At 44.6% G+C, this 24,903-nt stretch overlaps 1 protein-coding gene across 2 annotated transcripts in view; it reads right to left on the bottom strand.

Annotated features, from left to right (window-relative positions):
* Nucleotides 1-10,569: 10,569 nt before the first annotated feature.
* RPA1 (replication protein A1) overlaps nucleotides 10,570-24,903 on the bottom strand; it is a 51,475-nt gene continuing 37,141 nt past the window's right edge. Inside the window, exons 8-17 of one of the 2 annotated variants that reach the window (XM_036836824.1) lie at nucleotides 24,586-24,688; nucleotides 22,930-22,998; nucleotides 22,592-22,784; nucleotides 22,294-22,433; nucleotides 21,721-21,869; nucleotides 18,537-18,669; nucleotides 16,379-16,555; nucleotides 15,739-15,846; nucleotides 13,193-13,279; nucleotides 10,570-11,593 (exon numbers count right to left, since the gene is read on the bottom strand). In XM_036836824.1, the coding sequence (XP_036692719.1) occupies nucleotides 11,486-11,593; nucleotides 13,193-13,279; nucleotides 15,739-15,846; nucleotides 16,379-16,555; nucleotides 18,537-18,669; nucleotides 21,721-21,869; nucleotides 22,294-22,433; nucleotides 22,592-22,784; nucleotides 22,930-22,998; nucleotides 24,586-24,688 (1,267 nt within the window). In that variant the 3' untranslated portion in view covers nucleotides 10,570-11,485. The remainder of the gene's footprint in view (nucleotides 11,594-13,192; nucleotides 13,280-15,738; nucleotides 15,847-16,378; nucleotides 16,556-18,536; nucleotides 18,670-21,720; nucleotides 21,870-22,293; nucleotides 22,434-22,591; nucleotides 22,785-22,929; nucleotides 22,999-24,585; nucleotides 24,689-24,903) is intronic. The other variant, XM_036836825.1, reaches the window with a different exon arrangement.

Raw genomic sequence — 24,903 nt, 5'->3', positions numbered from 1 at the left:
CAGGAAAGATGTGACAATTCGAGATCCCACCAAAGAGCTGGGGTGGGAGGAGGAAAGATGGGTGAGGGGGAGGAAGGACCATGGAAAGACCCAGAAAGAGGAGCTATGGTCACTAAAGCCACAGTGGGGTCAATTCAGAGACTTGATTGCAGCTTCCGCCCGGGAAGGGACACAGGAAGTGAGCAGGAACAGCGGAGTTCCTTCAAGGAGATGGGACCATAAATCTTTTGAAATTCCATATTCTTCCCACTTGCAAAACCTTTTTCTTGGGACCCCGAGCTTGCCCTTAGCAATGACAGTGTCAGCCCCAGAGAGAGCTGGAAGGCTGTCAGCAACTAGTCCCCTCTGGTGTACCTGTGGCCGGAAGATCTTGGATGCAAGTGCTTCTCTGAGGTCATATCGTCTAATGAATGAAGGTTAACAGCTAAACAGTGCAAGAAAGGGCACTGAACTTTACTCTGCTACGACTCTGCTTCTAAGTAAATACTTTGGGAATTGCCTCACTTGGTAATCAAATGCCAGTAGGTCCTCTTAACGACAAGTTGACGGCAGCCGATAGGCCTCCAGAATACAGACCGGCCTTTGCCTTATGCAAAACCCCCAGGACACAGAAAAGCTGAACAGTCACACTTCAGAAAATTCTGTTGGCTTAATGATTCCCACCCACAAGGACACTGGCTCCTGCAGCAATGGACCCCTAGAACGTGGCCCTCTTCCCCCGTGGTCTGGGAGAACCCTCCCTGCAGAAGAATTCCCTGTAGCCCACACTTCCATTCTGGGGGGCTACTCTGCTTCTGTGGAAGAAGGAAGAGTTGAGCTATTTACACGGTCATTTTTGTTACAGTATTGAAAGCCTTGAAATGATCACAAAAGGAAAATAGGAAAATATGCCTCCTAAAAAGAGCTGAGGCATATTATTATAGCAACCGAATCCTAAAAGGAATTTTCAAGTAAAAATATGGCTCATGTGAAGTTGTTATGGCAACTGACTTTAAAAGTAGCCGGATTTGGGCAAGTTGCTTCCTCCACCCTCTCTGCAAAGTCTTGCAGGAACTTCATGCTAAAATTATGCTTTAATTTTAATTAGCCAAATAGGTCATAAATATAGCTTATTCCCAAATCCTTACAACGCATACCCTGCAAGCCACTGATCTACTAATGAGAAAATATTTCAACAAAACCCACTTACCATTAAAAAAATCCGATCCAATATTTTTCTAATATAATTTATCAATTTAAACACATTGCATAATGTGATATTCTGTAGCATTCCATTAAGATGATAAATAGCGGGGGGGGGGAGCGGTGGGAACCAAAAGATTAAACATATTGCAAGCAGTGTACGTGTATTTAAATAACCCGGGCCATTGCCAAGGAAAGCACACTGTTCCCATCCTCAGATACAGCCTAAACTCTGCTGCATATATCCCTGACTGTAAGGGTATTAATAGGACAGAAGAAGGGGGGCAATAAGAAATGACAGGCAACTTCAGAAGAAATAAAATTTCTATTAGGATTTGTTCTAAGATTACATCAAAGCAATTCATATGTTTTAATCTGCAGAGAGAAAAAGCAACTACTTGGGGTTTGTGCCTGGGGGCTGCCTCTGTGTATCGAACCACACAGTTTGCATAATGAACAATTTTCATTCAATCAGGATCTCAGCATAGATAGCTCCCACTCAAAAGGTCCTAGACAAGGGCTCATAGTTTTTATTCTCCCAGCTCCCCCTGCTGGAGGAACATCATTTAACAGGAGAAAAGGATACCGGGCGGCTCTCTAAGCCTCTGCTCTAAATTAAGGTCCTTTATTAAGTTAGAGACCTGACTTTATAAACAGCCCCCCTCCCCAAACAGGAAGGACCTAGAAAGGTCCTCTGTAAGATACCAGCGTGCACCTCCTTTAGTAATTCCTGTAAGAGGAGAGAGGCCGCAGGGTTGTGGCATGAAAGCCCTTGCCCTTTCTGCTGTTTACTGAGTTAGGGATTTTAGAAACGTCTATTTGCATTCTGGCCTAAACATGGAGGGACTGAAGTTGCTGGAACTTGACTGGTGGACATGGTCGCCGGTGTAAAACCCCACATGTCATTCCTACCTGGCTAATCATCTTTCAAGTTTCCCAGCTGTCCAAGGTCTTCATAAAATAAAATGGAAAAAAAAAAAAAGCTACCCAAAGGGAATTGCATTTTCATGCACAATGGAAAACGTAAAAGCTGAACAAATCGTTTTGAAAAACTGGCATAGACGACACTGGATTGGAGGAAGGAAAGTCCTGGGTGAGCAGGCTGCGCCAGGACCGGGGCTGCGGCCTAATCCCGCTTGATCCGAGGGCTTAGCGTGGCTCCAGCTCTCCTCTCTCGCCGCGGAAGCCGCAGAACCGCTCTGCTCCATCCACCTGGCTCCATCCCGAGCCCAGCGCCGGCTGCTTTCCCGCGGGGAGGCTGCGCCGGGAGGGTGAGCGACACGAAGCCGTGTGAACTGTTTTCGAAAACCTGGGATGATCATTTAAATGTTTAAAATATGCACATGGTAATTCAAAACTAATTACCCTGAGCACATTTGAAACGTTTACGCCATCATCTCTGGATCCTGCCTACTGATTGTGGGCCACAGCTCACTCTGGTGTTTCTGTAAACTGCTCCAGCGATTTTAACTTCCAGGCTAAATCAGGCAGCGAAGGCCCTGCCTCAGCCCTGGTTGGTGGAGGGACCCCTTCCCCCCACGTCCAGGACAGGAGGCCGCGCGCCGTTCCCCAGGAGAGCCATTTGTCATGGTCAGGGAGCTCTGGCTGCCTTGCTCTCAGTGCTGTTCATAATTGTCATTTCCATTATTTAATTTAGGTTAAAATGACCTCTGTCCTCACCTATACCTTTTCTCCTGCTCCCTCGCCATCCCCCTCCTCTGCCCCGGGGGGCGGGGGAGGGGCGTATATCCTAGTTCACTCAAGCGCATCTGAAAGTTGCCTTGACCCGTTCATATCCACTTGGCTACTTTTCCATTTGGGGGTGAATATGGGAAATTCTGGAAGGCCAAGGGGTTGTAAGGTGGCCTCATGCACCAGAGCTGTCTTGAGAACAGGACTGAGGTGGGCCCACCTGAGGGAGGAGCAGCCGTTGCTGAGCACGGGTTACTGCAGCCGAGGGCACGCGCGTGCACATGCCACATGCGTGCACACGCACCTCACACGCGGGGCAAACCCTGCTTACAGACTGGACTAATTAGACCTAGGCAGGTCCTGAAGCAAATTCAGTTCCCCATTTTCCGGAATAAGATGAGTTCTCTTCCTTTGGGGGCACTAAACCAGCAGGCCAGTAGCTAAGAGCCTGAGAAGCCTGATGCTGGGGCCGAAATAACTTGGACTTCCCCAGTTTTTTCAAGGAGACTGACCTCGGCCGAGGAGCTGGAGTGGGAGGAGGCACAGCCCTAGAGTCAAGGAATGAGCGCCGGTTTGTAAATATGCTCCAGGAAACGGGGGAGTGATGGCCAGTGCTGTCTTAGCGCTTTGAAGATGCCAGTGGCGGGTATTAGACGTTGAGGAATACAAAACTGGGTTAGAATCCCACAGCCGGCTGAAGGTTGATCGAGTGATATTATTGGGTTTAACTAGAGCCATTAAGAGACTCTTCGTTATCCCCACAGCACTGCCTCCAAAGCTATCACATGAGCCATAATGCGAGGGAGAATTTTCATTCCATCAACAAGAGAGGGAGCCAGTCTATCTTTGTCCAAAGAAAATGAGCTGCCCAGCATGAAGCTTGTGAGGAATGGAGTGTACAACACTCCAGTAACATCCCCTGCAGGATTTCCTCGGCTGTTTAGTTGGCTAAGCAGAGAGGCCGCACTGGAGCAATCCTCCCGGGTACCTGGCTGGCCAGAACACCAGCTCTAGGAGCAGCCGACAATTGGTCAATTAAAGACAAAGGACGCTCGCTGGGACCCGCATTCCAAAGGGCTTAAGTATTAAGCTCCGAGAAAATCAAGGTCTAGGCCGCTCTCCTGATGTTCAGCAATCTGGCTTACTATTTCTCTACAAAGATCCATCACTTGAAGCACGCTGATTTACTTGCTATCACCCACACCTGCTTCTCTTTGTCCTGCTCCCGAGCCTACGCGTGTGCCGTTCCTTCAGCTGGAAACGGACCTCTCTTTTCTCCCTGCCAATCCATTTTCTCGCCCTTACGAGGACAACTCACACGTGTTGGGACTGCCTCCACCAGAGTCTTTTCTCTCCTCTCCACCCGCTCCTTTCCCACACCACACACTCAATCTGCTATTTCTTTGCTTGTTTATAAGAAGTGTTCTTCCATGTTGTGGGTCTTCCCCCAGAGGGATTAAATTTGGAGACAAGGGACCGAGTCATATTTATTTCCTTTGCATTTCTTGTGGCATCTCAAATGGGGTTTTCACATCAGGAAACAGCCTCGCTAGATATACCGACTGACCCAGCAGTTTTATAGCTGGAGTTAGAAGTCGGAAAAGATGATCCAGCTTACGCCCCCTCCCACGCCGAGCAAAAACTGTATCCCTCATTCAGATGTTCCTGGCATCCTATAACTTGCCCAAAGCTGGATTTATTGCTCCCGCTGTAAAGTGTATCTTCTCTAAGCCTCACTTAAAAGCTACCACTTGGCAGAAGATCAAGTTAGAAGTGCAGGATAGCAGGTGATGGCAAGGGTAGGGGCGGGTGGGGAGGGCGGAGTGGAGCAAATAATTGAAGCTCCGAGAACTACCCCAGCTCAATATTTAACCTAACTGGTAATTTGCTGTGACAATTATGTCACGAACGGAACACCACTACGATGCAGGAATGTCGCTAATTAAGAGGGCTCTGCTTTCCTAGCCTCCCGCACTTGAGTAACACACACGAAATGAGACTCGGCTCCAGGAGCTAAAGGTTCTATTAGGAGTCACGTGCAGCTTGGCTGGGGTGTGCACATCCCCCCGGGCGGGAGTGATGGTGCCCGGGGAAGCCTGCTAACACCTCCCATTCTCCCTCGGAGGGAGAAGGCCAGAGAGCCGAGTGGGCCTCTCACGACACGAGAGCCCTTTGACTGACAGGCACCTTCCCCGAAAGCCCTGTGCGTGCCTCCACCGCAAATGGAAACGCTTTCCCACAGCCCCGCTCTCCAACCACGAAGGCTCAGCGTGGGTTTGATCCTTCAAGAGTAACTTTAATAAGGATATTCATAAAAAGTCCATGGCAACGAATCTTCCTCTTCAAGATGGAGAGGAAGACAGAAACAGGACACACGCGCGCGCGCGCACACACACACACACACACACACAAACACCCTAACCGTTGGCAGGAAGACAAAAGAATATTATTAGGGGCTTCCCTGGTGGCGCAGTGGTTAAGAATCCGCCTGCCAATGCAGGGGACACGGGTTCGAGCCCTGGTCTGGGAGGATCCCACATGCCGCGGAGCAACTAAGCCCGTGCGCCACAACTACTGAGCCTGCGCACCTAGAGCTCGTGCTCCACAACAAGAGAAGCCATTGCAACGGGAGAAGCCTGCGCAACACAGCAAAGAGAAGCCCCTGCCCACCACAACTAGAGAAAGCCAGCGCACAGCAACTTAGACCCAACATAGCCAAAAATAGATAGATAGATAAATAAAATCTATAAAAAAGGAATATTATTAAAATCATAGCCATAAAGAAGGATGTCCCCATCTTCTAAATTGACTGCTAGATTCATGGAACATGGCTAAGCAAGACAAACCATTTTCTGTTTAATTAGTGGCTCCTTCATGGAAGGTTTGCTGCCTGGAGAGAGCCCATCAGAGGAGGAGCGCTCGTCTACAGGGATGCACCTTCGAAAGCTGTTCAAATTTTAAATAAATGGTGGAGAAAGAAATTGGTGGTGGTGGTAGTGGTAGGGGGTGGTTTGCTGTGGAGGCAGAAGAGCTTCTACAAAGACCAGCTTTGCATTCCAAGCCTACGTGCTGGGGAGATCAGCTTTCCGAAGCAAACATAAGCCTCTAAAATTTTAGGCCAATAGAAATGACCTCTGTACCATGGCTGACTGAAGATATAAATAAACTTCAACATGAACAGCAGTGTCCACCGTGAGAGGAGAGATGAGAGTCCAATCGGAGCTTATTTTTAAAAGGTCCTGGTTGTTCTGACTCCGTTTCGGGGTAGGGCATTCATGGGCACAAAGCTGCCGTTCCCTGCAGCGAGCTCCCCTGCTTTCCCGGGCACCAGTGCCTGGTTACCTAACCATGGAAAGGAAGCTGCACCACACAAGTTAAATATAGGCTGAGTTATCTGCATTTTACAAGCACCAAGAATGTTAACTGAGGAAGCTGTCATTTTTAATGACAGCACAAACTTCCAATTACCAACTGGGTAATACCCCAGGGAGCACGTACGATTTTGTAAGATTGGCTCACAATTATCAAAAGTTTACACGATTACTTTTGAATTGGATATAAATATTTCTCACGAGGCAGGTGGGATTGTTTTTCAGGTGGTCTATATTCAAGGCCGAAAAAGAAACTGCTTTCTTGAAAAGTATATATCGGAGATTTATCAACAGCTAAGGAGTAAGGGGGTCCAAGGTGACAGCCATGAAGAACCTGACAAAGCTAGAAGGCTGTAAAAAAATGGCCAGGTGGTAGGTTCGGTCTCAAGAACAGCCACAAGTTCACTGGCGAGTCACAAACTCTTATGACAAGCCCAGTGCAAGAGGTGGGGTCTGGCAATAGGTAATACATGTTAAGTCCTCCTACCTCAACCATGGTCAAACATTACTCATACAGGGGCCCAGTTTCCTTTGGTGCCATCTACCTAACTCTCATGGCATCTACATAGCTTCATCTGCCAGCGGTGAATATGGAATGAATGGCTGTTAGCCGGTGGTGCATGTGTTCTCCATGTAGATCAGATGGCCCCTGACCTAAATGAAGGATACAATTTGTGAGTCTCAAATCAACCAATTCTTTGTGAAATCTTTTCTGATGACTCCAGTCTCCAGTGATCTCTCCATTTACTGAATTTTAATTTGAGTTGTGATATTACTACTTAGCCCCAAGCCTTGCTCCAAATAGACTGCAGTTCTTGTGGACAAGGTTATCTTGATTTTTTTTTTTTTTGGCTGCACTGGGTCTTCGTTGCTACACGCGGGCTTTCTCTAGTTGTGGGGAGTGGGGGCTACTCTTCATTGCAGTGCGTGGGCTTCTCATCGCGGTGGCTCCTCTTGTTGCGGAGCACAGGTTGTCAGCACACGGGCTCAGTAGTCGTGGCTTGCGAGCTCTACAGTGCAGGCTCAGTAATTGTGGCGCACGGGCTTAGCTGCTCTGCAGCATGTGGTATCTTCCCGGACCAGGGATTGAACCCGTGTCCCCTGCATTGGCAGGAGGATTCTTAACCACTGCTCCACCAGGGAAGTCCTGGTTATCTTGATTTAAAGTCATCTAGGGGAATTCCCTGGCGGTCCAGTGGTTAGGACTCCGTACTTTCACTGCTGAGGGCATGAGTTCAATACCTGGCTGTGGAACTAGGATCCCGCAAGCTGTGCAGTGTGGCCAAAAAACAAACCAACCAACAAAATTAGTCACCTAGAAGGAAAGGGTGGCACAGGTGGTCAATGAAGACAGGTGTTACATACTTTTATCAATGACTTGAAACCTCCATCGCAAATGTAATGAAAAGATTTTTAATAATCATTCATTAATAGCTTTAGATAAAGAATCAGGTTGATTTATAAAGCAAGTCAGATGTGTTCAAGAGGCCATTTCTAGCAGAAAACAAGAGGATCCAAGCCTCCTCTCACAGCCACAACCCCGTCCATGTGGTAGGTAGGATGAAGCCACCGGTGGCTGTGGGCCTCTCTTGCGCCTCTCCTTCCTGGTCTTCTACCTGCTGTTGCTCCAGAGGATTCTAGTGCCTGCTCAAATCACCTGCCAGCCCTTGAGGGTCAGAGGAGCTCTCACTGGACTGAGGCAAAGAAAGCACAGAGAAACGTACAGAGCAAGAAGAGAAGGCACACATTTTCACAGTGCAACAAAGGATAACACTTCTGCCTATCAAAATCTGAGTTTATGGTAACAATTAGAAAGTATGTGTACGTCTAAACTAATACAGTATTATATGCCAATTATATCTCAATAAAAATAAAATTTAAAAAGCTAGAAAATATACATATCCAGTAGGTGAATTGGCTCAATAAATTTACACGTTCATATAGGCAAATACGAATTAAAATTATGCAGATCTAAAAAAAATAATGCAGATCTATTTTTATTGAAGTAGGAAAGAGGTCCATCCTTTAGTGCTAGGAGCAAAGTGTTACAAAATAGTATGCATAATATCATCCCATTTTTAAGTTAAAGCTATATACACATACAAGCATAGAGAAAAGTAGTCAGCTATACAAGCAGTTATTGGTGGGACAATTTTGTTTTTTGTTTTTTCTTGTCTGCAGGTTACTTTTCTACGATGAACATGGATTACTTGTGTTAAGAAATAATCAATGGTCCTAACAGTACCCATTCTTTTCCTTTTTTTCCTTGACATTAACAATACTTATCAGCTTAATAATAAAACATGCTCAGTTGAGTTTTTTTTCCAAAACAATGAAAATTAAACATCTAAAGTCTCTCTTTTTTGAGGAAAAAAATGATTGTTCCCAAAAGTGTTTCTGAAAGCCAGAACTCTACCAGCAGAGTGGATTATAAAACTAAGAGCTAACAAACCGCATAAAAAGGGGAGGGGGAGTACGAGGGGGGAAATCCTCTCTTTGAGATAAGGAAACAATCAGTTTACTCGGGGGAGAAGTGGCTTTCTAACAAGTGACAAGGAAAGGAGATGGAACAGTTTCATTTTCTATAAATAAAACCTCAGAAGGCATATTGCCAAAGAAACACGTCAATATATAAACCTTTATATACTGGGCCACCAAACTTCACTTTTAGACAGTATATTAATTATATAATCAATAACCGTGGGTTTCATTAGTGTATTAAACACCACAATCGATGTTATTTATACTTTTCAAAGACAGGCCACTCAGGAAAAAAATGTCGGGGAGGGGAAGTTTTCGACCCTGCAGTTCAAAAAGTCAGAACAAGCACACTGGAGATAAGCAAGGCTTTAATGGAAAGCATAAAACACTGAAAATATGGACAGAAATCAGATTATTACCCTTTTTTTTTTCCCCCCTGCCTCCTTCACAATGAGACTGGAGGGAATCCAAGAGCCATTTAAAATAAAGGTGAAATGATTAGATTTTTTCCTAATTGCCTAACGCTGATGTCATGGTGTACGCAAAATAAACATTGATCTCTAAGTGAAAGATGAGAAATAGAACACGAACAGCCTTTCGAGGTAAACTATCTCCAAGAGAATTCTAAGAACTGTGGGCCAGAATCTATTTAGGCAACCCTTAGGGACCTGAAGCTCTTAAAAGCGTAACAGTGGAGACAATTTCTGATGCTCCGCTACTGGTGATTTGATTTTTAGTAGGGAATCTGCTAAACATCCTCCCTTGAGGGAGCCGCCCTATCTCAGAACATCCCCTGTGGACTTCTAATCGCATCTGCGTAGACGTACTCGTGTCACCGCGTGGGCATTGAGAACGCGTGGCGGCCGGTACAATGTTCCAGAGACGCGTCAGGGTCGCACTGTTGGTCAGTGCTCTTCACGGGGTGGAAGCCGTGATGGGGAAAGAAGGCAATGCTGGGAGCAGCGGATATAAAAGACTCATTACCGGACTGAAAGCTAGATTGCCACTTCTAACCCACAATTTGTCAATCCACCAGAGTGCTGAAGAGTATAATTTTCTAGTCAGCGCTTTACACGCAAGGTCAGACAGAAAGGAGCTTCCATAAAAATCGTTGAGGCCTTGGCCAAAGAATCAAGTGCAGCCCAGTGGCCATCTTCTGAGACTAGAATGTGCTCAATTAGTGGGCCTGAGAAAGGGCCGCTCTACGTTCTGGGAAACGGGAGTCACCCTGCCTAGCGCCGGCTGGTTCCTCCGGCTGGTTCCTCCCGAAAGAGGACAGCTAAGGATGACACAGACAGGACATGATCACTGCCCGCCTCCACCAAGGGCCTCCACGTGCCCCACTTGCCCAGATTAAAAACCAGGGCCTGGTGCTGCACGAAGACTGCGACGCTGCCTAGATGCTTGGAGAGAGGTGCGCAGCAAATGCCAAGCGGTGAGCTGCAGCAAGCAGATAGGTAATTAATATGATTAGGAACACAGAGAGGAGGCATGCTCTTGCCGACTGAAAAGCCCAGTAGCATAATTACTGTTTTCTTACCAGCTCACTGTCTGTTCACATTTCAAAGCCTGGCTGGTGTTAAGACTGCTGTGTAAACATCAATAAAATCCCAAAGTGCCAGATCATCAGCATTCCAGGGCACAATGGCTCTTTGTTTTTGGTATTTTCATTCTTTTAAAGATGCATTTCGGGGTTGCAAACATTAGGAAGAATCATCTCCATGCTTTGGACTAATCTTCGAGTTTGTAATGAGTTAACATCTCCCCCCAGAGAACATTTATTATGAAGGCTAATTAATTGCTTTCCAGTTACAAGAGCCCTTTGCATTCAAAGAAAGTAGGATTCACAAGCAGAGAATATACTGTTTATTAAACAAAGCAATGGAAACAAAGGGCTTCTTCTTTCAAAATCCCTTCTATTTAACATAGCTTTAATCAAGAAAAGAAACATACAAATGCAAGAAATATGTACAGGTGGAAAAGGCATACCAACCAAAATGCAACATTAACGGAAGGGAAAACTAAAGCAGTGCTCTGTATGTAGTTGCCTGGACGTCCCTAGGGGACAGCAAGTCAATGCTTATCAGCCTTCCTCAGAAGAGACAATTTTGATTAATATCAGACCCATCTGACTCAGTTCATTAGACCCTGAAGGAAGGATATTTTCAGATAGAAAAGATATGACTTTGATTAATAATTCTACCCTATTGCCATTCCAAGCATTAACAACTACGTGGCACCTCTGGAAAGAGAGCCTCTGAATTCTAGGAAGACACGCCTACTGAAACACCCAGGTTCCGCTGCACAATCACTCCTCGGCTCTCCCTCCCGAGAAGGGACCCGAGTCCTGGGGGTGTCACCACTGGAGAAGTGGAAATCCTACTTACATAATTTATTTCACTGTCTGCAGATTTAGGGTCAGTTACTCGTGACATAATTCCTGGTTGAAGATAATGAAATCTTAATAAAACTGACAAAAGCCTAAAGACAGAGGGAGTGACTGGTACTACACTCCCCGCCAGGTGACCCCCAGGTCTGACACGGTTTACACCACAGCCCTCCGAGCGTATTTCCCTTTGCTGCCAGTGGGTTCCCAGATGAGCACAAGAGGCAATGGCTTAGTCCCCCACAGAGAGGCGCTCTGCACCGTGCAGCTAACGGAGTCGTCAGGCGGGGGGGCGGGGGGGGAGGTCGGGGGTCGGGGGTCAGTTCGCTTTAGCCCTCTGTCTACAAACTCCTGCCCCGTCAGCAGGCTCGGCTCACATCGCCGCGGCGTTTCTCCTGATGCTCGTGATCAACCTCCTGCCATATTCTCTGTAGTCCACGGGCTTCACGTCCATCACAGTGGCCTTAATTCGAGACTCATCCTTTGAAAAGAGAAAAGCGATTTGTGAACGGAGGAAAGCCTGTGGCCATGGGGCCATGGTTTCAATGATCCCAGCAGGAGAAATCACAAAGACACGCTGGGTTCAGAGTTCTGTCATTCCGATAAAGAAACAATGATGGTGAGAGCCCAGGGCAGAGTTTCTGGGGCCGGGAGAGTGGACAAAGGCCTCCCTTCGCTACAGACCCCTTCCACCTGTTGCTCGTGCTCCCACTCAGGAACCTAGACTCCAAGTGCGATGGACCTTAGAGGGCTCATGAAGTTCAATTTATTCTCTTTACAGAGGGGGAAACAGGAGCCCAGAGAAGACAGTGACTTCCTAAAGCCACACAGCTGGCTCTGAAAGCAGGGACTGTGGGGAGAGAAGCACCCGCGGCAGAGGAGGGAGGCCTGCCGTGGGCCCCCCTCAGCCCTGAGAGAGGCGACCTCGCTGCCCTTCACCTCCCCTGTCCACACCACTCAGGGACCGAGCGACCCTTCCGTCCCTCCCTCCCGACACCACCCTGACATCGTATCACTGACATCTGGAGTCCCTGTCTCATTTAACGCTCACAAAACCAAGCACAGCTATCAGCAGTTATTAGGGTTAAGGTCTGACAATAAAACAGAACGAGTAAACCCTGAGGCAAGCAGAGGAGTTTTCTGAATTCTCTCCCCTCGCCGGTTCACTAGGTTGGACGTTGCCTGCAGAGGCAGAACAGGGTGAGGCCAGCTCAGGGGCTCACACACTACAGTGTGCTCTGTACTGACTAAACCCAATCGTATTTCTAAGCATGGCTGAGAGCAAAGCTCTGAGGTTGGACTGCCTGTGTGCCATTATTAGCTCTGCCACTTGCTAGCATATGAATTTAGGCAAGTTACTCATTCTCCGTATGCCTACATTTTTTTGCTGGTGAAAACGGGGCTAACAATAGTTCCTACACATAGGGTTACTGCCAGGATGAAGCGAGACAATGTATGTAAAGAGTGTAGAACAGTATCTGGCAGATAGTAAGTACTCAATAAAGGCTGTTTCATCATGACTTTACAACCGTATGATGTTATGAGCAATTTAAGGAATTTTCAAGGTAATTTTAACTACATATGGTCTTTGTTTCACATACTGACTTTAGAACCCAAACCATGTGGAAGATGCGAGTCCATTTCGTCGGGACACAAACCAAAAAACCCCAGGTTTTAACTGAAAAGGCCACACAGCGGGACTTCCCTGGAGGTCCAGTGGTTAAGACTCCGCACTCCCAATGCAGGGGGCACAGGTTTGATCCCTGGGGAAACGAAGATCTGGCTTGCCGCACGGCACAGCCAAAAAAAAAAAAAAGGCCACATAGCATTTTTTCTCTGGATGTTGACACTGGACGAGACCCTTAACCTCTCTTTAAGTCTGTTTCCTCATCTGAAAACAGGATGACGCTTGGTACCCCAGTGCTGGGAAGATTCAATGCGTAATAAATGCAGGGTGCTTAGTGTTGTGTCTGGAACACAGTAAGCAAGGAACTGACAGTTAACACTATAATGTTGCTGGGGGTGACAAACAGCAGTTCCCCACTGCTAACCCTCCTGCACCTTGGGTGATGTTACTTACATTGTAGGTCTCCAATTTGACCCTGATCCTGAATGTAAAAGATCTAAAGTTGGCATTCTGGAAAACTTCCTCAAATGCTTGCTCGTTCTGCAAAAACAAACGTAAAACTGTAGGCATGGAAACTACCAGACCATCTGAAAATGTCCGTAAGATTTCTGAAAAGACTTTGAGGAAAATCCTTGAGAAAATGATCACCCCCAGTGGTTTAAAATTTCTTAGGAATGACTAAGGTGACATTTCATCACATAAAACTGTTTAGGTAGAATTTTATTAAAAATTAAAATACTCTACCTGGAGTACTCAAATTCATAGGGACGGAAAGTGGAATGATGGCTGCCAGGGGCAGTGGAGAGTTAGTGTTTAATGGGTCCAGAGTTTCGGCTTAGGAGGATGAAAAAGTTCTCGAGCTTGATGACGGTGATGGTTGCGCAACAATGTGAACGTATTTAATGCCACTGAACTTACACTTAAAAATGGTTAAAATGGTAAATTTTATGTATATTTACCACAATAAAAAAAAACTGAAACACTCTTAGGAAACACATTTCTAAACTTTAAAAGTCTGTGCTGGAATAGATCTGAGGCTCCTATCTTCATCACAAAGAATGGGAGGACACACTCAGAAAAAAGTTCAAGTTTTCATATGCATTATTTCAGCCTCTGGATTTACAGCTATGGATTTGGTGAGGAAGTGAGGAAAACAGGAAAAGTAGGCAAAGGTTAGGGAAAAAGTTTAAAAACAATACTCCTCTCTCCCTCTTTCTCTGGCCCCTCAAATACTATTTGATTAAGCTTCTGAATTAAAAAAAAAAAAGTCTGGTAAACAGAGAGGGATCAGAGAAAGCATTTTATATAAATATGCATAAAATAAATGTACAGGAACTTTTTAAAAAATAGTTCTTTGCAAGCCACTTGAAACATGAAAATGGCTTTATTATATATAGAACTGTTTTGTGTAAAGGTTACTACACACACACACACACACACACACAAAGTCCTCAGGCTTTCGGGTATGTAAATAAAACAATGTGTTAAACCTTCAGAAAATCATACCAGCTGCCATCATTCTTTCAAGATCAGTGAAAGCATGGAGCGCATACTCCAAGAATATCATGGTTCCTGAGGAAAGAATTTCTATATGTCCTCATTCACTGGCAGTGAAACCAGCCAAATGTAATAAGCTCATAAAAAATCCTGAAAGGCTGCCTCAAGCCTTAAAATCTGGTATGAAAATAGAGGACCAGGCAAAACAGATAAAAGATACCATCATACTTTAAAGTCAATTCCAGTTATTTCTGTAAAAGGGTTTGTTGGGATTATTTTTAGAGAGCTCATGGACAATTTCAAAGAGACACAGGGGCAGAGCCAAACGGACAGAAGAGAAGACAGAAAAGAAAAACACACACACACCAAAACAAATGACAAATCCTTTTTTTGTTAGTGGCTTTTATAAGTATCCTAACTGATTTGGAGGAAAACAGGGGAAAAAAATCTACAGATAGATGCTAATTTGTGTGGCCCAGAAAATATAGCTTTTATTGGTCTTTACATGTTTTATCTGAGCAAGTACCTTTCTTAAGTTTAGGATAATTAGTAATCTATTCCTTGAATTAAATAAAACTAATATGTGAAAATACTAATTTACAAAAATGAAATGGAGAAAGTTATCTTATGAAAGAAAGCTACTTCGTAAGAATTCCATCTGACAACATCAAATAAGCAAGTACCTTATACGTGAATTTAAACGAGGATTTGACTCAACTTTTCAGAAAACTGTTTATTACATTAAAAAGGCACATCTGGAATGGATAAAGATGTGGTACATATACACAATGGAATACTACTCAGCCATAAAAAAGAACGAAATAATGCCATTTGCAGCAACATGGATGCAACTAGAGATTATCATACTAAATAAGTCAGAAAAAGAAAGACAAATACCATACATGTGGAATCTAAAATATCACACAAATGAACCTATCTACAAAGCAGAAACAGACTCACAAACACAGAGAACAGACTTGTGGTTACCAAGGTGGGGAGAGGTGGGGGGAGAGGGATGGACTGGGAGTTTGGGGTTAGTAGATGTAAACTATTACATTCAGAATGGATAACAAGGTCTTACTGTAGCACAGGGAACTATTCAATGTCCCAGGATAAACCATAATGGACTTAAAGTCCAACACAGACTCAAAAAAAAAAAAAAAAAAAAAAAGTCACATCTGTACTTCAGCTTATTTCAGAAGACACCTTCCAGATCTCAAGTGATTGCAGGCACACCAACTCTTGGTGTGCTAACAGTAACAGGAGAAAAAAATGCTGGAAAGTGCTGTTTTTAAAGCATTTTATAGACACTACTTCATGCCTCATTGTTAGCACATCCAAGGTGGACACAATTAGACAGAATCGGATGAGCTCTCAAATAATCATCAGTGAGAAACTATACAACACCCAAAAGCAACAAACCAAAAAATATTAAAGAGCAAAAAATGGGTAAGTGTTACAGCATGGGAACTATTACGGTAATGATACAAGACGCGGCTGACCTTCTCTTTTAACTCCCCAAGATAAGCAGTGCTTTGTCCAAGGATGGCCTCTGCAGACTCCTGGAAACATGTGACCCACTGATTCTCTTGAAAATCAGCAATATTTACCTAAAAAACACAACTCTATGTTATTTCAGCAAAGAAATAATAAAAGGAAGACACACTAAGGAGACTGGGAGATTAACTTTTTCTACTCATTAAAATAATTTCTAGGGAAAAAACCCATTTCCACTATATATGCCATATTCTTTCCAAAGAATGTAAAAAGCATCCAAGAAAGAAGTTCAAAATGTAGGTCTGGATCACAGCAGGAACACGATGTGGTGTGGATGTGTGATTTCAGATCTCAGTGGAGATACAGCCCAGCTAAACTCTCCTTCAGACACAGAATCTGGGCACAATGGACTCAGTGGCCCTCCAGCCACAATGGCCTTTGGACTAAAGGTTTTAAACAAGCCACCAAAGTCCTCTGCATTTTAAATTGTACATCCTTCAGTCACCAGGAGGCACTCCATAAGACAGCTCTCAGTCACTGCTGGCATCCCAGACAATTTGAAAGCCTGAACTAAGAGACAGTGCCAGGCATGTGGTACGGACTCAAGAAACACCACAGTGGTCCTCATCCACCCATTCTACTTACTGACAGGATCATGCGGTACTTGAAATTGGGAAATTCACTGTCACACTTTTCGCAGCGGTACAATCCATTCTGTTGATCAATCACTTTCTTATTGCAGTCCTGAGTTGGGCAGGCCTGGTACATACAGTTCTCTTTGCGAAGATACACCACTGTCGCCACAGAGCTAAAATAGTCGGGCTTCAGGAGAAAAGAGTGACATGAGACACAGAGCACAGGCCTATGTTCAGGACTGGACTTGCCCTTACACATGAGGAGTAAGCGTTTACATATTCTAATTCTCATGATCACAATGTGATTACTCGGAATAATTCATTCTACATTTTTAGAAGTCACTTGTGCTGATTATAAAACCCATGAAGGTAATAAACCAAGTTATAAAGCATATTATTCCTTAACAATAAAAGAATTAATTCTAAATTAGACTAAATTGATTAAAACTGAAACAGATTATATGAAAGACAAAGACTTCAAGAGACAAAGACTTGTTCCTCCTGTTCCTCTGACCCTCCAAAGGTAACAGAACCAGGAAATACAGAGGAATGCAGTAAAATCTAGCACAGTTATGTTCAACCATTCCGCCCACATTAAAAACAACAGCAATGATTTCTAGCGTCTAGATTCAACTTTATTTGGCCAGGTGTCAGCAAGCTTTTTCTGTAAAAAGCTAGACAGTAACTAATTCAGGCTTTACAAGCCATTGGGTCACAGTCTTTGTTGCAGCCACTCACCCTGCTGCTGTGGTGCAAGATCGTCCACAGACAGTACGGAGATGAGAGCGGGTGGCTGGTTTCAGTGCACTTGTATTTACAACAGGCAGCAGGCTGGATATGGCCCGTGGGCCTGTTTGTGAACCCCTGGTCTAAGTCATCAAATTTAGAATGCAAAAAGACTGAACAAGTGTCTTCAAAGTGGAGTCGTCCCTGATAAGTAAGTGTAGCAAGGGCCAAGTCATGTGCATGGGCTTTATGTTGCTATTTGCTTTGCCTTTTAACTCTCATGGAAAGGATACGGGATGAATAATTTTGGGGGGCAAGCAGTTCCCTCTGGGTGTACTCAATTCAGGGCCAGGTCAGCAGCCTCTGGGGCTTCCTGATGTTTCAGAACAGAAGAGGCAAAACAATATGGTGGATGTTTAAAGAGCTCAGGCAAATCCTCACTCTAAAAGGCCCTAGAGAAGGGGAGTCTCTGAGGAGAATGCCTGAAGGGTGTTTCTGTATTTCCAGGTAAGGTCCAGATTCAAAGTGTGACTTGAAAGTTTGGGTGCGAACAGGTATTCTCTAGGCCTGATTTCTTGTTACATACTGTCTACCCCTAGATCTAAGAAAGAAACTGGTTGACAAGAGACACAGATCTGTCCAATGTTTCATTCTCAGGATGCTGTATAACAGCATTATGAATTGCAGTCATTGACAATGATGAATAAGAGAGTATAGCGAAATGAGACAGTAAGGAATAAAAACTATATTGTATAATATGAAAATAATAAAGCAGGAATTACTGGTTTGGGGAGCATAAAGGAGAAATAAATGATTTAAATATTGAACTGCTGACAGAATACAGGTTTAGATTAAGATGGGAGGAGGGTCATTAAATACAAACATTGAAAGGGAAGTTGCAACTAAAGTCAAATACCAGAGCCATTCTTGTCAGAGAATACCAGCAGCGCTCAGCCCACGAGACGTTAATATTCTACAGCCAGTGAGGGCACATGTGAACCGCCCGATGTCTGATGCTGAGACTGACTAATGCTCGGTGTGAGCTATAATCTCAAAAGCCACCTTCTTCATATACGGGCATTTCAGTTTGCAGGAACAATCAGAGGAAAGAAATATGGACCCGAAGGCAGTTCATAAAATACACAACCTGATTACTACCACTTTGCTAAGATCCCTCTGAGAACTACACAACTCTCTAAGTCAAAGCTTGAACATCTTTCTGCCTCAACCTACCTGAGGGATGTAACATACTCCTATTAGAAAGCACAGCTCCTTCATTCTGGCTGGGATCCTCAACCATCATGCCATGCTCTGGGCAGAGCCCCAGGTAAGACTCATAGCTCTGAATTAAGGTCTAACAGCTGGTACCAGAACTGGGATCTGAAAACTATTGTCTCGCACATTTTACATGCTTTTGTGAAGAAAGTTAGGAATGCAGATACCTTGTCACCTTGGCCCAAGTTCTCTGATTTAACCTCATATAAAGTTTTCCAGTTGGTGTTGCTCCCTCCTATTCCTCCACTCTTTAGATCAGAGATGGAAACGCCAGCTAAGGCTTGTCCTTCTGAGTCAAACCTGAAAAACAAAGAATAAGAGGCACTATATATGCTTACTGAATATGATACTTGCTCCTACATGTTATATACGGGCTATCCACTCCCCATCCAACTTCTTTTTTTTCTTTCTTTCTTTCTTTTTTTTTTTTTTTTTTGCTTCGCTGGGTCTTCGTTGCGCGGGCTTTCTCTAGTTGCGGCGAGCGCGGGCTACTCTTCGTTGCAGTATGTGGGCTTCTTACTGTGGTGGCTTCTTTTGTTGCGGAGCACGGGTTCTAGGTGTGCGGGCTTCAGTAGTCGTGGCACGCGGGCTTCAGTAGTTGTGGCACGCGGGCTCAGCAGTTGTGACACGCAGGCTCAGCAGTTGTGGCTCACGGTCTCTAGAGCAGCCTCAGTAGTTGTGGCGCATGGGCTTAGTTGCTCCACGGCATGTGGGATCTTCCCGGACCAGGGCTCGAACCCGCGTCCTCTGCATTGGCAGGCGGATTCTTAACCACTGCGCCACCAGGGAAGCACCCCCACCCAACTTTCACAGGTCATGGCCAAGTGAGCTGATGGTACTATCTTCCTCATTGTATCTTAAGTCTACTGAAGAAATGGAATGACCTCTTTTTTATCTCAATTGCTTTGATGCCCCCCAGTGGTCAAGAAAGACAGTGCCCAACTACCACAGAAACTTTTCTTAAATGAGCCTTGCATATCAACGCTGGCCAGAGGGCCCAAGGCCTAAAAACAGTAACCCAGAAAGTCAACAACAAAAAAAGCAACAATGGAGAGCTGTGGTATAGTTCTTTGGGCTACTGATGCTCATTCTTGCTCAGCAGCTGCATTTTTATCATCACTGAAATGTATCAGGATAGAAGGGGACAGTTAACATATTTTAACAGGGTAGCAAAAAGTGTTCCCATGGTGAAAGATCTTTTAAGCCTGGTATAATTTCAAAAGATTATATGATTCAAAGTAATTTATTAGAAGGTATTTATCTGTTTCCTTGTAGATTTACCTTCCTAGCGAGATTTTACTCATGCCTATATATATATATATATATATATATACACACACACACACACACACACACACACATATATATATATTTTTTTAAGTTATTTTCTTTTTTTAATTTTATTTTTGGCTGTGTTGGGTCTTTGTTGCTGCGCACGGGCTTTCTCTAGTTGCGGCGAGCGGGGGCTACTCTTTGTTGTGGTGCGCGGGCTTCTCATTGCTGTGGCTTCTCCTTTTGCAGAGCACAGGCTCTAGGCGCACGGGCTTCAGTAGTTGTGGCTCACGGGCTCTAGAGTGCAGGCTCAGTAGTTGTGGCGCACGGGCTTAGTTGCTCCGCGGCATGTGGGATCTTCCTGGACCAGAGATCGAACCCACGTCCCCTGCATTGGAAGGCGGATTCTTAACCACTGGGCGCGCCACCAGGGAAGTCCCATTTATGCCATTATTAAAGTTGAAATTAATTTATGTTAAATTATTATAAAATTGATTACATTTCTTGATCACATATCAGCTAATATGAAGGAAAGGGGGCCCGAGAGGAAGTGTCTCAGAAACATACTTGTGGCAGGGAAGAGTCAGTCTGAGATTAAAAACATGCCAATGTCACCCAAAAGGAGGGTAACTAGAAGTAACCACATACAGAACAGGCTCCTTAAAAAGAGAGCATGGAACAGAATGGATGCTGCCCTAAGCTGCAGACAATTGCCTTTTTGTTCTGTCAGATCAGCGGCTAAATCTGTCACAGAGGCACAGCAAGGTCCATAAATCTGTTTCACCACAACTAGCTACATGAGTTTACGGTTTCAAAAACTCCAAGGAGACATTTGCCACCGAAGACAGCTATCTGGAGTCAACAGAGCAAGGAGAGAGGCAGCCCTTCTTACAGTAAAAACTCCACATCGTTGCAACCAAGATCTAAACATCTCCAGTCCTTGCCTAGGTGGGACATGTACACTGAGCTTCTCTTTGATCAATGCCAAGTTCTTTTATTCTAGAGGCAGCCATGTCTTTTTATGTTGACTGGGATCACAGTTATCGACAAGAAAAATATGAAGACCTTAATGTGGGCACGCAATTAAACTGAGGTCGAGCTCCAGAGCCTGAAAGGAAATCAAGCAGTAAGAACAAACCAAAGCTGTGATTACGTCTGGTCAGGTTATTAACGAATGGGCCTTCCCTTATAATGCAATGCCAGCTACCAGAAGAGTTAAATACAGATCCACAGGGACCACATGCACAAGGCTGGCTTAAGTGACATGGTCATGCCAGTAGCTATTTCATGAAACTATTCAAATACTAGTGCAACTGGTTCACATGAGGCTCAAACGAAAGTGGGGAGTATGTAATATGAGCTAATTCCTTAGTCACTCAAACCCTAGGACTCCCTCGTGTGACCGCAGCTACACAAATTATTTAAGCTCAAGCTAGTTCCAGGGCTTTCCCTGACCACATCAATGCTTGCATACCATGCTTCAGTTTGAAGTGCTCTTTTAAGGCAGAGTTTTAACACCCTAAACAGCTAGACATAGCGAGGAGATCTTAGTAGGCTCTCCTCATCCCCCGAGTGCTCCATGAATAACAACGCGACACCCACAAAGGCCCACTGTGCCCACCGCACTTGATCAGAGTCCAGTGAATACATACTAGAGGATGCAATTGGCACCAGAGACTGGACGGAGCAAGAAGCACTCTCTCCCCCGATGCCGCAGAAGCCCACAGCTTTTGAGTCATGAAAAGAAAGTCGCCGCCGCTCACAGAGCTTCACCATACAGCTGCTACCGTCGGCCTCACCTGCTTCACAGGATCAAGGTCAGCAGGCAGCATTCCCGTCCTAATTGCTCCCTGCGACTCTCCAGGTTTGTCATGGGGTTACAGGTCTGTCAGTTGAAGGGCTTTAGAGCCATCCTCTCAGAAGGCACATTGTCTCCAAGAAATACAGGCACTGCTCCACTCAGAAACGAAGCTCTCTGCTTGGCAGATAGCTCATATACCGATCGTGGGAACCAAAAGAACCAGCTCTTCTCCAAACTAAGGCTCAAATAACCCTTGTGTTTAGCCCCGTAAAACCTACCATCCACGAAGCTTGTAGGCCTCTGGGATGTCAGGGTTCACAATGACGGTACTTGAAGACAGTACAGAGAGGCTCCGTCCACCAAAATCAGAAACTCTCGCTCCTCTGATAGCCATCACGGGTTGTCTAGAACCATCAAATCTATCAGCCTGCATAACAACAAAGACAACAAACAAATACAAACAATTGTCACTAGCAGGAAGAATGCACAGAACATTTTTACAGAAAACAAAGGAAACAGCCAACAGTAGAGTGAATGCAATAAATGGCACATGGAATCTATACAAGAGAACCTCACACACAAGAATCTGCTCAGAGATACATCAAAACTAATCGAGAATTAGAGGAAAGAGCGTTTCACTATGTAAAATCTAAATCATAGCAAATCTCACAGAAGTAAATCAAATAAATGTTTTCAAATACTCCCCAGATAGTCCAACCCTTCATTAGGAAGGGTCTACACAGCCGACATGGCCAAAGCCCCACAGCTTCCGGGGCAAGACCACCACCCTGGAAGCTCTTTACGTCTTCGCCTCTCTGCACATGCTCTGACCACTCAACGCGGGTACTCACATCTTCTCCCCACAGAGTAGCGTTCACCACTTTCCCTGACATGTCCATCAAATAGATATTCCTCTTAGAGACTTCTCTGTTGTTAGACTTCACTGTGATTTTAGTGACATCTTCATAGCTCTTGCAGATCCCGATTACGTCTAAAACACAGGCACAACGTTTTAGCAAGAGATGGTCAAGGCTCCCACTACAGCATGACCAGAGGTTGGACAGCAAGCACTGAAGTCTCAGGCCTCCCCTGTATGTTGCAAACACAACTAATAATCACCACTCTCTTCATTCTCACACACATACTTACCTACAAGTGAGTCTTTAGACTTGCTCTCTAGGTCACCAATCCCTGTGAAATCAAACTGAACTGTGGGTAAATGATGACCATCTTCACAGGGCATGACAGAAGTCTCATTATTGAAGGTCATCTCATAGTCGTTTTTGACGGCTGTGAATTGTTTGTTGGCGATCTTCAGGGTGCCTTTAGAGAAGTAATAGACCTGCAAAAGAGGCCAAGCTATGGAACGTGGGATAGGCCATCAAATCGGATATAAAAACGCTTTACAGATCACATAGCTCTCCAACAGACAGCACCCCTCACCCCGCCGCTTGGCTGTTCCCGTTCTAGACTCCATGCTACTGTACCTTGTTCACATCAATAAGAGGAAAGAACTTGTCCGCTTGCTCATTGAAAGCAGTCGCTCTGATTTCGCCCTGCAGAAGCGTGCGAGAACAGGTTAGAATTGGGGAGTTCAAGTTTTACCAGTGAAAAACAGGACATCTTAGTGTCAAAACGACATCTTTAAAGCAGTAGAACAGTCACCCCAGAAACACACAGTTCACAGTCACATATTCAAGTTAGTAACCCTAATGAAACAACCCAAGTTTAACTGGTTGATCCCGTTACTGTGCTTCATTAACCTCAAGTTAGAAACCTAAAAAAATTAAAAAATAAATAAAAATTTTTGAACACTGAGTGACACGACTGAAGCCCCCAGGGAAGTGTGCTGAGCCACTGCGATTCACCAGTTTCCCTCATGTTTGCACCCAGCAAGGAATTACTTCATACTCAGGAGTCACTGCCAAAAATGTTAAAAACAAGTCATACTTTCAAGTTGCTTGTGATTGGATTTTCACTTTTACTTTTCCATCAGTCAAAATGCTACAGATGGAGAAGAAACTTAAATTAACAGCTGAATTTTTAGCCAAATGACAGATGAGACCAATAATCTGGTAAAAAAAAAAAAAAAGGTTCTGACACCGATTCTGCCCTCACAGTCAATACATTTTAGGGTATTATCCCATCTTCAAAAAACAAACAAAAAAATAAAAACAAACCAACTGTTTTTTTCGGCCCTGTTAGAGGTTTGAACAAATAGGAAATATGCAGCAGTTTGAAAAGAATGCTTGAAGTATACATTAGGAGTTATAAACAAAACTAATGGACAGAGAAATAGCATGACAAGACTTTGTGGAGACTCCACAACGTGGATTTTTCATCTCTTCATCATGGTTTGGTCTTGTTTAAGAAAAGCATATAGAGGGACTTCCCTGGTGGCACAGTGGTTGAGAATCCGCCTGCCAATGCAGGGGACAAGGGTTCGATCCCTGGTCTGGGAAGATCCCACATACTGCGAAGCAACTAAGCCCGTGCGCCACAACTACTGAGCCCGCGCGCCTAGAGCCCGTGCTCCGCAACGAGAAGCCACGGCAATGAGAAGCCACGGCAATGAGAAGCCTGTGCACCGCAACGAAGAGTAGCCCCCGCTCGCCGCAATTAGAGAAAGCCCGTGTGCAGCAGTGAAGACTCAACGCAGCCAAAAATAAATAAATAAATTTATTGAAGAAAAAAAAAAAAAAAAGAAAAGCATATAGTGTCTGCACAGCCAGAATCCATCTCCCACAGAACTGATCACTTATCACATATCAAGGCTGCTGCATGCCTTCTGCTGTAGCCCAAAGCTCCACTTGGCTCCTAAGCAGATATAACCCCCTGGGGCTTCGACTAAGCCTGCCAGCAAGTCAGACAGTGTCTCTGGTTTCTCCTGCCCGTGAGGCTACTTACCTTTAGAAAACTAATTTCTACTGCAACAAATGCTTTCGTTTGAGATCAAGGATTTTATTTATGACTTTAACCCTTTGCCCCCAGACAGCATCAGAAGACTACAATAGAAGAAAAACAAGAAGAATCGTGTTTCTTCTTGGCTTACTATTGTTTTTCACCTCACAGGCCTGCACAGAGATGGGCCCTCTGTTTCTCAGAGTCGAAGACTCCTCTTTCCCCACTTGACAGATACTCACACTCTCATCAACTAGTTCTATAGAGAAAAGCTTCCCTTCCCCTCGGGAATTGCTCCAGGTACGGATCTGACTTTTGTTGGTAACACGAGCACAAATAGTCCACCTAAAAACCAAATAGATTATATTAGTGTTTGGAGTCTTACTTGGGAAAGATCTGAAAGGTTCCCTATCATCTTCTTATAGCCTTTCTTATCTTATGCATATTCCATTTTTCAGTGTAAGCTGTATTTTAATCCAGCTAATTAAAACCCCACGATGACATCCAGGTTTGACAGTTTGTAGAATAAGCAAATAGTAAAACACACAAGGTGATTTAAC

This window comes from Balaenoptera musculus, chromosome 20 (genome assembly GCF_009873245.2).
Source record: "Balaenoptera musculus isolate JJ_BM4_2016_0621 chromosome 20, mBalMus1.pri.v3, whole genome shotgun sequence".
Taxonomy (NCBI): Eukaryota; Metazoa; Chordata; class Mammalia; order Artiodactyla; family Balaenopteridae; genus Balaenoptera; species Balaenoptera musculus.
Note: the sequence above shows the minus strand (reverse complement) of the source record. Positions and strands in the feature narration are given on the sequence as shown.